Here is a 16332-nt window from a genome sequence, read left to right on the forward strand (position 1 = left end):
TGACAATGTATCCAAGTTAAAAAGTGGCTCAGTTTCTTTTGGGGCCACAACTAAGCTGTCCACAACCACTGGGACTATGAGACTCACTGTAGGAGGCTCAGATAAATTTCATATTTGCATTTATTGCTTCCATTATAAAATATGGGCACATTACAGACATTCTGAAAAAGAAAAAAAAAGCCACCATCCTAACCAAAAACAGCTTTGGCATTTTGGTATATTTCTTTTCAGACTTTGGATTAATCCAAAGTTTAATACTGAATGTTTCAAGCATGGCAGAGAAGACATAATGCTGGTTCTTACTGCCCTAATATATTTTTTTCCTAACTCCCCAAGCTTGTTATGCTCTAGTATTTTTTATTCTTCAAAGCATTTTTTCCTCTCAGCAGAAAAGGCTAAAAACATTATTAACTGGTAACAAAAACTGATTCTCCAGAGTTTGCACAGCCTCTAATCAAAATTTACTTTTTCTATGAAGAACACGTTCTTAGAATAAAATCTTGAAGGGAAAGAAATTTTAGGTGCTACTGACTTATTGGGTGGGCATACAGATGAGAAAATTAAATCAAGGATCCATCTCGGCTTCCTTAGAAATGTTTAATAAGCAATTAAACAGTCTGTGCAATGATTGGGAATCGAAACTCAGTATGGGAGTGGGGGTGGGAGAGACCTTACTTACTCATACCTGTGTGTGGGGGAGTGTCTTTACGACCATCATCTGAAAAGCAAACTAGCTGACAGCCCAACAGTGCCTGTAAAACTAATCTTAAACCACCTTTATTCTAAAACATCACTCTGTTACTTGAAATGTCTAAAATGTGTGAACTTTTTGTTTGTTTGTTTTTGTTTTTGAGACGGAGTCACCCAGGCTGGAGTGCAGTGGTGCAATCTCAGCTCACTGCAACCTCTGCCTCCCAGGTTCAAGTGATTCTCCTGCCTCAGCCTCCTAAGTAGCTGGGATTACAGGCACCTGCCACCGTGCCCAGCTAATTTTTGTATTTTTAGTAGAGACGAGGTTTTACCATGTTGGTCAGGGTAGTCTCGAACTCCTGACCTCATGATCCATCCACCTCGGCCTCCCAAAGTGCTGGGATTACAGGCGTGAGCTACCACGCCTGGCCCCAAGATAGATTCTTAATAGAAAATCCTTGAAAGTATTTTCAGCCACCGTGCCTGACCAAACTTTTAAATAATTTCCAGGAGGAAATTATGATCAAAATTGTGATTTTTTTTTTCGCTTCTATTTTAGATTCCTCATGCATCTTGAGACCAAGCAGGGATATGCACTGGTACTTTAGAAAACATGTTGCACACAAATATTTTCATGACCAGCTTTAATTTAAGGGACATGTAAATAAAGATGCATTTGACAGGACAGCAGACTAGTTCAAGCAGGAGGTTAGACCAGTAAGAACAACCAAGAAAGCAAAGTGCTCATTGGCTTTACCACACTTAAGAACTGACCCCCAAATAACAGAAGCGTTTCTCAAATCTGCACAACAATTTTAAGGATTCATGACCCCACTTTCATTAAATAGTCCCAGAAGATAACTAAATAACATTTTCAGATAGAACCTCACACTGCAGAAGTTTCATAATAAACAAACCTGACTAAGATACGCTGACAGAAATCACACTGAGTTTGCAAGCACTAGAACTCAAACAGAAAACCCAAGACCTCCTGCAATAAATTAGAAAATATAAACAGAAATATTTTAAACGACAAATATTTTGCCCCAACTAAATTCAGATTTCTTCAATGTTCTCTGAGTTGTTAGATTTCAAAGTGAAGAGAACTGAAATCTCATTTTATTCACAGCAGAGCCAAAATTGGAAGTCACTTATACAAACTTATGTACAACGCACCATACTTGGGGCTCTATGTAATTTCAGGTTGGATAAACAAGTCATGTTGAATGACAAAAAGTTAGACTGGGGAGACTGACCGAGAGAAGCAAGCACCTGTGATTTGTTGGTTTGGCGTTACAATAAACACGGTAAGTGAAAATGAGTCACAGGCAGTTAGAATGGCATTAAGGAAACCATTTAGGTCTAAAAATCAGGACTGAAGTGATCAACAGTTAACAGATGAAGCCATGAGAACCAGCACGCTCTCGAAAGGCTGCTGCAGAGAGGGGGATGGTGAGCCTGAGTGAGCTTGGAGTCAGTCAACAGATTCCTCAACAGAAAAGGAGGAGCAAGGTCAAAGAAATGAAGGTGAATTGGGGGGTGGTGTTCAATGGGTTAAATACACAAGTTGATGCCGGGGAACTGAGGCTGAAGAAGGTTCTGGCAAGTGGGGAACGCTGAGATCCTGACAGAACAGGCTTTTGTGGGCAGAAGCTGTATTAGAAGAACAGTTAAAGGAAAGCCTGAAAGCCTGGCAACGAAAAAGAAGCCAAGAACATAGGAGATATTTTGACAAAGGGGAGAAACAACAGAACAGGAAGTGAGGCAGGAGAACCACAGAGATGGAAGCCAGGAGGGGGTCCATGAAGACGGGCACAAGAGAAAAACAACCAGAGATTGAGAAAATGGTGGGAAGGAAAGGTTTCATCTGGAGAGAAAAGCGTCTCAAGGCTGGAAGGGACAGGAGCTGGTGACCATGAAGCAGCTCAGACTCAGCTCTGAGCCTCTTGTGGAGACCACAAGCGGCACAGCAAAGTCCTCACTGCAGAGCGAAGACCATGGATGCACATGGACAGTGTTATCCCTTGAAACCAGATCCGGGAGGCCATCAGTCAAAAAGCCTGTGCGGTCACAGATGCTTACTGGTGGTTCCTGAAACGAGTATTTCTAGGCAGGGGGCTTCAGTATAAACCGGACGGATGTGTGCTATGCAGGTGGACTTCAAGTAAGGAGTCGAGATAAAACACTAAGAGTGACCCTTTGGCCACTGCCCTATCTGCAGGCTCAGCCTGCTCTAGATCTGATTCCCACAGTGGAGGGACAGAGGGCCAGCAGCTTGTAGGGCCAAATGAGAAAAATACATAATCATTATGCTTTAGCCAGGAAAACGCAACTTTCGAACTGGATGAGGTATCAAATGCAAGGCCTTAACATGCATTCACTCTACTAAACCGCTCTGAAGAATTCAAGGGAATGAAATCCGGTTCTCATGCGCACCAAGGACCAACGGCTTTGAATCTTCCACCGCTGATGGTGGCAACCGGTCCTTCTAGGAGAGCCACTTACCAGACGGTCTATACTTTTTTTTTTGGTTAGTAGCTTTTACTTATTATTTACGTGTCTATTTTTTGAGACAGTCTCATTCTGTCACGCAGGCTGGAGTGCAGTGGCGTAACCTTGGCTCACTGCAACCTCCACCTCCTGGGTTCAAGTGATTCTCAAGCCTCAGCCTCGCAAGCAGCTGGGATTACACGCATGAGCCACCACGCTTGGCTAGTTTTTTTTTGAGATCGAGTCTCGCCCTATCTCCCAGGCTGGAGTGCAGTGGCATGATCTCAGCTCACTGTAATCTCCGCCTCCCAGGTTTAAGCAATTCTCCTGCCTCAGCCTCCCAAGTAGCTGGGATTACAGGCGCCCACCACCACACCCAGCTAATTTTTATATTTTTAGTAGAGATGGGGTTTCACTATGTTGGCCAGGCTGGTCTCAAACTCCTGGCCTCCCAAAGTGCTGGGATTACAGGGGTGAGGCACCATGCCCTGCCCAGACAGTCTTTATAAATGTGGCTTGACTCTGGAGTGTGATAGCAGAAAAAAATACAGGCAGCGTGTAGTCCCAGCTACTCGGGAGGCTGAGGTAGCAGAATGGCGTGAACCCAGGAAGTGGAGCTTGCAGTGCGCCGAGATCGCACCACTGCCCTCCAGCCTGGATGACAGAGAGAGAGGCTACATCTCAAAATAAATAAATAAATAAATAAAAAATAAATAAAAATAAAAAAAAAACAGGCAATGCCTCAGAGAATATAAAGTATCAAGCAAATCCTAAGTGTTGAAGCTAGACCCCAGGTGAGTGCACTCTGCATTACTGAGAACATGCTCCCTGCCGAAGGGCTCGTTCACCTTATTCCAACCAAGCCGGAAACAGCAGCAGACCAAACCTGAGGAGTGGGTGCCTCTGCGCTCCTTGAGGCTGTTTCACTACAGATAACAAGGTTACCTGGGGCAGTTGTGAAGATGCAATGAGGATGTGTTGATAGAGCAGGGCAGATGCTTGATGTACTCAATCTGAACACTACTCTTGACTACAGTATTTCTCCTTTCTAAAATGCCTTTAGGCCTTAAGCTCCTATTTCTATAAATGTTAGGTTGATGAGACCGTTATGGTTTCTGAAAAAACTGTTCAGAAACAGACTGATTTTCTTTGGGTGGTTCAGTCTGATGCTGAAATAAATTCCAAGATGATTTTCAAAAATAACATGAACCCCAACAGCTTCACTGGGAAATATGGAGTCTCTTCAAACATGTTCTAAAAAAGAACTGGATGTGCAGGTGTAAGAGATTTATTACAAAACAAAAACTCCCCTTGCCAGCCTTATTACTCTGGTTCATCATTAAATCCAGTGCTAGCCATATTACATGCCCATCTTGAAATTTTCATCCTTTAGTTAAAAAAAGAACACTACTTAGCTTACATATTCAGGATTTAACTAGTACCCCACCACATCAAAGTCCATAAGGTACCATATACTCTTCCCCATCCCATGCTTCATGGGATGTTACTACAGTATGGTGCTTTACAGCGAAAATGAGAGCAGTCACTTACGTGGCTTACTGAGAGCCAGGCAATGTTCTAGGCAGCCACACACAGTAACTCCTAACAACCTTAGGAGGCAGGCACCAAAGCCTGAAGCATCATACAACTAGAGGGAATCTGGGATTCAAACCCAGGCAGCCTGACATGAGTGTTTCCTTTTTTTTCTCTTTTGCTAAGTAAAAACTAGGTTTAAGGGAAGAATCATTTATAATAACACTGAATTAAAGAAGGGTTTGTAGGTCAAAGAATTAGACTATTTAGGGCTCACACTTCAAGCATCTCTCAATTCACAAAAGAACACACCCAGACTCCAAGGATGAGCTGCCTTCGGTTAGTGGCTAGGGTACCGTCAAGACCCAGAGGTCTCCTAACTCCCGTGCTAGCACACCACACCGCCCCTTTGTTCAGCCTCACAGAACTGCCAGTGTAACTGCCAGCGATACTAGCGTATCACCAGGAATACTTATGAACCATACTAACTCACATGGAAGAATGGCAAATGACAACTGGCCCACATTTTCTTGTTCCTTCTTCAAACGGTAACAGGGTTCTACATAACTGTGAACTAGAAGCTGGGTATGAAAAACAAGCCAGATACAGAGCTCACAGTCCAGAGGGAGACATGTCAACAAGGTGACAGGCTGCCATGGCTACTGACAGAAGTCTACATATGGGACAGCAGGGGAACCAAAAAAAGGCACAGTCAAAACATCTTTGACTGCAATTTGGAGACTTTAAATAAGGATTATCCTTTCCACAGGTATACTGAACTTTCTTTTTAATGCCTCACTGTGCCTATTAAGCAAAATCCATAACATAACACACCAGACAGAAGCCTTACCCTGTGGGCCAGGCGCAGTGGCTCACGCCTGTAAGCCAACACTTTGGGAGGCCAAGGTGGGTGAATCACTTGAGCTCAGGAGTTCGAGACCAGCCTGGCAACATGGTGAAACCCTGTCTCTACCAAAAATACAACAAAAAAATTAGCCAGGCCTATGGTCCCAACTACTTGGAAAGCTGAAGCAGGAGAATCGCTTGAGCCCAAGAGGCAGAGGCTGCCGTGAGCTGAGATCATGCCACCGCATTCCACTCTGGGCAATACAGTGAGACTCCATGTTAAAAAGAAAAAAAAGATAAAACATAAAAGCAGCCTCACCCTGTCATCTTAGTTCTATACGATCTGGTTCTATAACCCAAGAGCAGATACTTCACTCTCACCTTCAACGTGAAGGCAGATCTTTCAATCCTTCAGAGCTTGAAAATGCCATCAACCCATTAAAATGTTTTAAAGACCGTGATTCTGTTCATCAAGGAGACATTTAAAGATATGTGATTAATAGAAATTTAAAAGGGTATTGTGGGTAACTGAATTATCACAGATACCGTACAGCAAGTATATAGGGTGTATTCAATACTGAGATGATTTGAACTTTCCATATTGTATATGTAACCTTGAGCAAGCTACTTAAATTCAGGTTTTGTCTATTCCATCTACAAAACGGGAACAGTATCACCTTCCTTCAGTGAGCTGTTGTAAAGGTGTGTGATATCATGACTAGAAAATCAACAAAACACAGCCCATGATTGATGTTTAATAAATGAGTTCCCTTCCCACTTTCTTAAAATGTAGCAAAGTGGTACCCAAACCTAAGAGCTATTATCCCTAAACAATTTCAAAATCTAAAAAAAGAAAAACCTTAGAACCTCAGATGATATAATTAATATAAAAGCCCAGGTTTTTGTATAAATGAAAAGGGATACAAATTCATACAAAATCCATTAGTAATGTTCATAAGTGCCCTAAATAAATTACTGAGATGTCTGCAAGTCAGCTGCAAGGTATTCTTCCTCCTCAAATATCCTCTAAGGATGAGCTTATAGATAGATAAACTTAACAATGAAACCTAGTATTTCATCAGTAAGAATCTTGTTTCTGTGTTAAGCTGCTCTTGACTAAGTTGGAGGTAAGAGTTCAAAGTAGAGTTTTACTTAAGAAAATTGGGGCATTCATTTTAGTTCTACAGCTATAAAATGATGCCACTCAAAAAGTGAACAGTGGGCCAGGCGCAGTGGCTCACGCCTGTAATCCCAGCACTCTGGGAGGCCGACGCAGGCGGATCACCTGAGGTCAGGAGTTCAAGACCAGCCTGGCCAAAATGGCGAAACCCCATCTCTACTAAAAATACAAAAATTAGCCGGGTGCAGTGACGGGCGCATGTAATCCAAGTTACTCGGGAGGCTGAGACAGGGAGAACTGCTTGAACCCAGGAGGCAGAAGTTGCAGTGAGCTGAGATTGCACCACTGCACTCCAGCCTGGGTGACACAAACACTCCGTCTCAGGGGGAAAAAAAAAGTGAACAGTGTATGTTCCATCTGTTCTATACATGGAAAAAAAAAAAAAGTACTGTGGAAGTACTTAAGTACGTCTGAAAATGTTTTTAAATTTAAACATCTAATTGAGGAATTAAAATACAGGGTCTAGTCTTGGCAAGAGATGATGTCACTGAGTTTTTAAAAATTATTTCATTATTCAAATGCACAAACCAAGTCAATTTGCCTTCCTATCAAGGGTATGGATACCATTGTACTACAAGATGAATGTTATATATGAGGCTCGCCTATTATTATACTTATTTACTGTACCTCAAAAATAACACGTCATTAAGTAAACGTTGCAATGTTACATTACCACCATTTACTGCTCCCCAACACCGCCATGATACTGTGCTGATGTGCTACGAATGCATGATACTAGGCATGATACTAGGCTGATGTGCTACAAATGTACTTTTAAGGCAGTAGCTCTTCCATATGTTTTAAGGTCTAAATTTGCCCTTTCCTCTTATCAAAATCACATTTTCTGAAGTTACTTAAAAACCTTATTACTATCAAGTGAAGCTTCTTTTCTTCTGATTTCTACTTTACTCATTCCCTGAGGCTTCTACTTCTGAGGTCCCATTTCCCTTTTCCTCTCCTGGGACAACGCTTTAGAGGGCGGATTAGCCCCGAAAGTCAACAGTTATGTAAGACCATGAAGTAAATGAGGAAGCTCTACAACCAAAGCGAGATCCATGCTTTATGAACATATTATTCTCACACATCTGGGGACAGGTTTGATACACAAGATCCTTAAAGTCATTTTACATATTCTGAAACCAAGTTGTTCAAAAGATGAATTCTGAAAACATAGTTGGTGTAGCAAATGAATATATCAAAACAAAGAAAAACTTCATCCAAATATTTACATTTTAAAAAGACATTTAAAAAATAGGCTACTTATTAAGTGTGCTTGAACAAACCATGTGTGGAACTGAATTCCATTCATTACGGAGTTAGTTTCTGCTAAATACTTACTGATGCTAGAGCAGACCCCTGGCATCTGAGGATTTAAGAGTTCAACTGTTCTCAATCTATGCTAAAAAAAAAAATAAAACATGACAAATAATAAATTCTACATTTCCGAGGCACTAATTTGAACTTCAGAAGTGGGAGGGCTGGTATGTAAGGCAATGAGGAGGGCTGGCAGTTGTAACTCAGTGTGGTTTTGCAACTGCCTACGTTATTACCAGGTATTCCATAAAACTCTCTAGAGGCCATTTACATTTTGTAAATTCTGTAATTACACCTTACTGTATCATGCTGTAGTAGTTTCACAAACTTAGATATTCACAAAAATGTTTTGGAATATATTCCTTGAGAATGTGAAGGGTGTCCTATATTACATTTAACAAAAAACCATGCAGTTACTTAGAGCTCATAGAGCTTTTTCAAAATAAACTACTCATCATAACAGCCCAATTAAAAACTCAAACACTTTATATTACAGATATAGAGTTTATAATTCAGCAATGCCAATATAGGTAATTTGATATCTTAGCCCCTATTTGCAAAGTGATTAACAATTATACAGTAACTTCTATTCTATTATCATCGGCTTTGGCTCAGATGTTTAAATACTTAAACAGTCTGGAAAGACCTTTTCTGTGTGTATTTCGTTTTGTTTTTTGTCTGTGTGGGCATGAGTGTAGGGGAGGTTATACTAAAAAGGAGAATGAAGAGGTCACGAATTAAAGAACCACTAAAATTTGACTTAACATTTTCTTATAAAATACATGTGGGAGAATATGGCTTAAAGACAAGAGGGGGAGAGCCTCTTAACTGTTCCTACTATTTTACTTCACCCTCCATCCAGTCTGACAATAATGCCAAACTTAATTTACAATCTAGGGCAAGAGTAACTCTATAAGAGGATTTTATGAAGTACAATTGAATTTTGGTTTCAGTCTTAAGCACTTAAGAACAATTTTTGGAATCTTTCAGATTAACTAAAAAGGTTACATCAACAAGCAAAACTCCCAAAAGATTAGATAAGAAACAATTAGTTAACTGCTTTAAAAATATCCAACTCACTTTCTTCATTGATTAGGAGTTAACTGGGAAATATCTCTGTCCTGATAACTTGATTTTCTGCTTAGTCTGTGGACCAAGGCAACTTTTCTTTAAAAAGATGCTTCTATTAAGGAGAGAAAAATTCTCTCAAAACAAAACAAAAAAACCTACACACAACTGAGTGAGTAGGTCTAAAATCACTCCAGAGCCATCTCTGGGTCAGAACTAGAGCAACAGTGGACAACACAACACAGGTTTCACAAATATACCAGTTTCTTTTTGTTAAACAAGCGGGTAGGATTAGGTTTCATATATTAAAGTCAGCAGAAATTTCGTGTTCACAATTTGTTGCCAGAGAGATCCCCAAATTCCTCGAATCCACTGGGAAGTTTTCTGAAGGTGTGCATTAAACAGCAGCAAAATACCGAAACAATTCTATTGCTAAAAAGCAGCTACTTCTGCTTCTGCCTTTAGAATACTAATCGTAATACAGCAATAACAACGAAATGCTAATTTGTGCCATCAATTGAAATTTGAGCTAGTCCAACAATTGTTTTCTTTAAAACTGTTCAAGGCAGGACATCAATAATCATAGTGGGTAAATATTAACTGAGGTTTGGGGGGAAAATCAGAAAATGTCAAAAAGGAAGAGACAACTGCATTATATTTAGTATTCTAAAGACTTGTTTCAGGTAGCTCAACAATGATTCTGATAAGACCAACTGCTCACATACATACACATGCACACACATAGATTTTAACGGTTTAAAAAAAAACCAAATTTGTTACTTTAGAAAAATGAATGCAGTGCATTTTCAGCAATATTATCGCCACAGACTCTGATTGCTCAGTCCACACATAAGTAGTAGTTGCCTTCTATGGTGATATGGCTTCTCTGCACTAATTCCCATCAGGCCGAAAAATATTAGGGCAGGTTAAGTAAAGACCGAATTGTTGCACAAAGGAACATTTACTCATCAGATCCCACTGATCTCTTCTGTGCCCGTTTCCTGGGCAACCTTCTTGGTGAAGCTTTATCTGGAAGAAAAGAGAAAGTTTTAAGCTTGCTATTACAAGTATACTGAATTCAAAAGACGTAAAAAGTATCTGCCTTCAACTTTACCAGTAAGTTACACACACACATGCATGAATACCATCTAATAATAAATGCCTCCTATCTAGCTCTAGGTTTTAAAAACAATCTTTAACATAATCCTTCAAGAGGTAATTCCAATTAAAATGAAACTGTTTTGCAATTAGTGTGGGTAAAAGATTAAAACTTGGTTATTGTACTGCTGAAGATACCATGCAAAATCTTGAATTCTATAACTTAACCAAGTTTATACATGCATAAGTAAACACTTAAAAACTGCTTAAAAGGTATGATAGTGACAGCTCAAAGAGACATGCTGGTTACAAATTAAAGATTTTGTATTTACAAATGCAGTCATGCAGTTTGCATAATTTTTCAATTTCATAAATTTACCTGGAATAAGCAGCAGAATAAAGGAAATTAGTATTTCAATGCTAAAACCATTCTATGCACACAAGCTGTATCTCCTATGTTAGATTCTTAGTAGGGTCTATTTAATAGAAAATAAATTTGTGGTGGGTTTTTCTACTTCCATTCGGTAACAGGTGTCATTTATAAGTTTCTCCAAAAAGTGAAAAGCTGGTTGTATCTTCTGTCTATTATTGTCTTGTCTCACTTTCTGGGGGGTACTTCACATATTAGGAAGATTTTAGAATAAGTTAGAAATTACTTGCATAATTGTTTTTGTATTGCTTTTGATTGATTTTGCATTCATTGATTTCATATTGATTTTTTGGTATTTTTTTTTTGGTATGTTTGTATATTGTAGAATAAGCAGAAATAAAAATCATTTTTTCCAGTTAAAAAAAGTGAAGGGCTAGAAAGTGATCTTCACCAAAGTATGGGGCTTATCTGTACGCATTTCATAAAACGGAAAAAAAAAATCTGTTCAAAAGGTCTCCCACCTCCAAAATTGTGAGATCACCATACCTAGAAAAAATGTGTAAATGTTTATCAAGAATATTTATTTTTTTTTGAGACACAGTCTCACTCTGTCGCCCAGGATGGAGTGCAGTGGCACGATCTCGGCTCACTGCAACCTCCACCTCCTGGGTTTAAGCAATTCTCGTGCCTCAGCCTCCCAAGTAGCTGGGATTACAGGCACACGGCATCACACCTGGCCCAGCCAAGAATATTTAAAGACTACAAATTTTGCTTCAAAGAAATCTCCTTAAGAGTAAGGGCTAAGGCCAGGCACAGTGGCTCATGTCTGTAATCCCAGCACTTTGGGAGGCTGAGGCAGGTAGATCACTTGAGGTCAGGAGTTCAAGACCAGCCTGGCCAACATGGTGAACTCCCGTCTCTATTAAAACCACAAAAATTAGCCAGGTGTGGTAGCACACACCTGTGATCCCAGCTACTTGGGAAGCTAAGGCAGGAGAATCACTTGAACCGAGGGGCTGGAGGTTACAGTGAGCTGAGATCACACCACTGTGCTCCAGCCTGAGCAACAGAGCAAGACTGTCTCGGGGGAAAAAAAAAAAAGAGGTTAAGGGCTAAAATATTAAGATAGAGCCTCACTTTTCAAGTGCGAAAAAAAATCCAGAAAACTGCTCTCACTACTTCATTAAGTAGGTTACTAGTGGATGGTTTCAGGGGCTCTTCAATTTACCTAAAACTGAGTTGTGAGTACAGACACATGTTTCTGATGAAGAAAGTCTACAACTTTTATCGGATTTTCAAAACAGACTAGGAACTACTGCCCTTACAGCTGACCAATCTCTAAATAATTCTTCTAAACACACAATATGCTGAACATACAGTCTTTGAGGATTCAAAAAGTACTCTAAGATTTCACAGCCATCTGTGTGAGCGGCAGTATTATATGCAGACGTGAGCTGGGCATGGTGGCTCACGACTATAATCCCAGCACTCTGGGAGGCTGAGGTGGACAGATCACTTGAGCCCACAAATTCAAAACCAGCCTAAGCAACATGGTGAAATCCCCTCCCTACAACAAATATAAAAATTCTGCTGGGTATGGTGGCATGCGTCTGTAGTCCCAGTTATTTGGGAAGCTGAGGTGGGCAGACTGAGCCCAGGAGGTCGAGGATGCAGTGAGCCATGATCACGTAACTGCACTCCAGCCTGGATGACAGAGGGAGACCTTGCCTCAAAAGAAAAAAAACAGATGTATCGCTCCTATGACTTGAGCCACCACTGATGCTCTATGTCCCAATGTTTCCAAATCTTGATTCACTTGTGCTCTGAAATAGAACTTTCAAATGTCTCCTGGACATCCTTATCTGGGAGTCCCAAAGGTTTTTCACACTCAGTATAGCTAATCCAAACACATCTCTCCTCATCTTTCCATGATTCTCTTTCCTAGATTACGGGACATTAATGGGATCACCTTCCACCCAGTTGCCTAAGTTCAGAACGCTCTTTCATTCCTCCCTCACTAACACATCCAGTCATAAGAAATCCCATCTACTCCACCTATGAAACATCCTTCTACTCGCATCACTACTGCCTCAGCTTAGGCCCCAGTGACTTCTGTGCTTTACGGAAATCTCGCAACTGGTAACCCTGCTTCCAACGGCTCCTTTGCAGTCCTCCACAAAGTGATCCTAAGTTTTCCCTTTTTTTTCTTTTTTTTTTTTCTCTTAGAGATGGGAGTCTCACTATGTGGCTGAGGTTGAATTCAAACTTCTGGGCTCAAGTGATCCTCCCACCTTAGCATTTCCAGTAGCTGAGACTACATGTGCATACCACCATGCCCAGTTTACCATAATTTTCAAAACACAAAATTGTAATTCCTCTCCTTTAAAGTGGCTCTCTTTGACCTAGGAGTCAAAAGCTGTTAGCATAGCTCATAAAACCTTAAAGGCTCCTCACCCAACGGTTCAAGCCTCAAGTCTAGTGCTGACCTCCTCCTGTGCTCTTGTTACTTTGTACCCACCTTTCATCAAGCAACTGCCATACTGTAATTATGTTTCAAATAGACAGCTAGCTCACAGAAAGCAATAAAGAAAACAATTTAAAAACGGAAAAGGACCTGAACAGCCAATTCACAGGAAAAGAAACACTAGCCAATACAGTCATCTCTGTTATCTGCAGGAAATTAATTCCAGGACTACTCCCCCACTGCAACCCCACCCAAATCCAGGCATACTGAAGTCCCGTTGTTAGCACTGAGGAACCAGTAGATACAAAAACCCTTCCCTGTACTTAGGTTTGGTATCCTGCAAAAACTGTGATTTCCTTTTTTTTTTTTTTTGAAATAATTTTATTTTACTATTATTTCAACAGTTTTGAGGGACAGATGGTGTTTGGTTACATGGGTAAGTTCTTTGGTGGTGATTTCTGAGGTTCTGGTGCACCCATCACCCAAGCGGTGTATACTATCACCAATGTGTAGTCTTTTATCCCTCACTCTCCTCCCACCCTTCCCCCAAGTCCCCAAAGTCCATTATATCATTCTTATGCTTTTGCGTCCTCAGGGATTAGCTCCTCAACGATTTCCTTTCCTCCCCACTCCCACCTTTTTTTTTTTTGAGACAGAGTTTCACTGTCACCCAGGCTGGAGTGCAGTGGCAACATCATGGAGCAATCACGGACCTACCAGGGTCAAGCAATCCTCCCACCTCAGCCTAGGTGCATGTCAACACATGTATTTTTTTCTCATTCTTTGTAGAGATGGGGTCTCACTATGTTGCCAAGGCTAGTCTCAAACGCCCGGGTTCAGGTGATCCTCCTGCCTCAGCCTCCCAAAATGCTGGGATTACAGATGCGAACCACCACGCCTGGCCAAATATTCTATTTTAATCTGCTTTTGGTTGCAGATGTGGAACCCACCAATATACCGAGGGTCAACTATATTGAAAAAATCTGTATATAAAGTGAAACCTGAGCAGTTCAAACCTGTGTCTTTCAAGGGTCAACTATGAATATATGTAAAGGAGCTGAACCTCATTCTTAAAGAAATGCAAATGGAACAGTAAGACACTCATTTTGCATCATACCGACTGATTAAATAGGCAATATTGTGCATGGCTGAGAACATAAATTGGCACTACCTTTTTTTTTCCGTTTTAGGAGGGAAATGGGGCCCTTTTCATAAAAAGTCAGTGTATTTAATCTTACACTTAGTTATTCTAACTTTAAGAAGTTATCCTATAAATTAAATATAAGAATATTCATTACAGTATTATCTGTAGGAGTGAAAAACTAAAAGTTACCTTCCAATACAGAACAGGTTTAATCTATCATGACATATATACATAAAAGAATATTGTCTAGTTGTTACAAATAGTTAAGTAAATATATGCAGCTACTGTAAAGAGACATCCAAGGTATGAAAACTGAAGTTGTAGATCCATGTAGACAGCGTGATGCAATCTGAACTAAATACATAAAAACAGTAGGCGCATATGCTTATAGACGTAGAGAAAATTCACGGAAAATATAAACATAATACCATTTATGAAAAATAGGGCCAGGCGTGGTGGCTCACACCTGTAATCTCAGGACTTTGGGAAGCCGAGGCTAGCGGATCACTTGAAGTCAGGAGGTCGAAGCCAGCCAGGCCAACATGGTGAAACCCTGTCTCTACTAAAGATACAAAAAAATTAGCCGGGTATGGTGGCGTGTGCCTGTAATCCCAAGGCAGGACAAATGCTTGAACCCAGGAGGCAGAGGTTACAGTGAGCCAAGATTGCACCACTGCACTCCAGCCTGGGTGACAGAGCAAGACTATGTCTTAAATAAATAAATAGGATTAATGAAGCCAGGAACTGACTTATTTTTTTCACTTCTGTACTCTTCTGTACTATTTAATTTTTCATAATGAGGCTGTATTGCTTTTATAACAAATGTTTTTAAAACGTCCTTCTACAACTGAAGAAAAATTTCTGTATTCCTTTATAAAGATTAGTATTTTAACAAACTGAATATGTAATAAAACTGAAATATATCTGTAAATTATCAGATATTTTAGGTTTATTCTTTCAAGTTACAGTGGGTAGTTTTTCTAATAAAATGTAGTAAGAAAAACTGTTCCGCTACTCATTAAACTTGATGTAAAATATTTACGTGCTATTTGAGAGCCCCCAATACTCTAGCAAAAACCATTGAAAAAATTAAATGCCTCACCTCTTCTACTCTGCACTGAAGCAACATAAAGAAAAGAGACAGGAAATGGATTAGGAACACAGAAAATTCACACATTCATAAATAAGCTGCAGATATGGAAGAATTTCCAAATTAAAGACTACACACTGAATAAACCTTTAAGGTCTTCATTAATCACTATACTAGATTCTACACAAGTAATGGAAAAGATGAATGTTAAATAGCGCTGAAAAAGCTTTTTTTTTTTTTAAACTAAATCGAAGATATTTAATTTCCAATTAAGAGAAAAACTTCCCAGCCAAGTCTGTAAGAATACTTACTGATTTGATTCAATGTTTCCTGAGGAATCCAGCTCATGTCAACATCGTTCTGACTTGATGTACCCATTTCTACTTTCTGTATGGGTCTCTTACGCTATAAGAACATAAAGACATATTTTAAAGAAGTTCCATTATATCATTTACTTAATATTTTTTAAAAAAGAATTGAGGTCTTGCTATGTTGCCCAGGCTGCCTGGAACTCCTGAGCTCACGCAATCCTCCTGCCTGAGCCTCCCAAGTAGCTGGGACTATAGGCACATACTATCATGACCAGCTGTTTAATTTTTAAAACACCTATCAAATTACTTAATTTAAATATCTTAGTAAACAAGTTATATTCTCTTCTAGTCTTCCTAGAACACACTGCTACTCAAATACTTTATTAAAGGGAAGGAGAAAATCACGTCTAGTACTGATTATAAAGAATAAATCTTCATCACATTTATTTTTGGGCTTTAAAGACTTTTCCCCTTGCTATAAAGGTTCATGTTATTGGACCACTGGTGGATCAAATAAGAGTAGCTATTTATACAATGACTTTCTTTCCCTTTAAGAATCAAATTGTAATCAAAGAATAAATTTATTTCCACATTCAATAAAATTCAGGATAACTGCTGATACGTTACATGCAGACAGTTCCTGCATCCTAAGCTAAATACAATTAAACAGTTGGCACAGATAAAACAAAACGAAACCAAAAAATCTCATTAAGCTAACCACCTCAATTTAAGAA

The 16332-nt window shown here is 39.7% G+C and overlaps 1 protein-coding gene across 1 annotated transcript in view; it reads right to left on the reverse strand.

Annotated features, from left to right (window-relative positions):
* The window catches only part of SSR1 (signal sequence receptor, alpha), a 41679-nt gene that overhangs the window by 9742 nt on the left and 15605 nt on the right, over positions 1 to 16332 (reverse strand). The window contains exons 8-10 of the mRNA XM_011962902.1: positions 15599 to 15692; positions 15300 to 15314; positions 10087 to 10150 (exon numbers count right to left, since the gene is read on the reverse strand). Of these exons, the coding sequence (XP_011818292.1) occupies positions 10087 to 10150; positions 15300 to 15314; positions 15599 to 15692 (173 nt within the window). The remainder of the gene's footprint in view (positions 1 to 10086; positions 10151 to 15299; positions 15315 to 15598; positions 15693 to 16332) is intronic.

Source organism: Colobus angolensis, unplaced genomic scaffold, assembly GCF_000951035.1.
Source record: "Colobus angolensis palliatus isolate OR3802 unplaced genomic scaffold, Cang.pa_1.0 Scaffold6, whole genome shotgun sequence".
NCBI classification, from domain to species: domain Eukaryota; kingdom Metazoa; phylum Chordata; class Mammalia; order Primates; family Cercopithecidae; genus Colobus; species Colobus angolensis.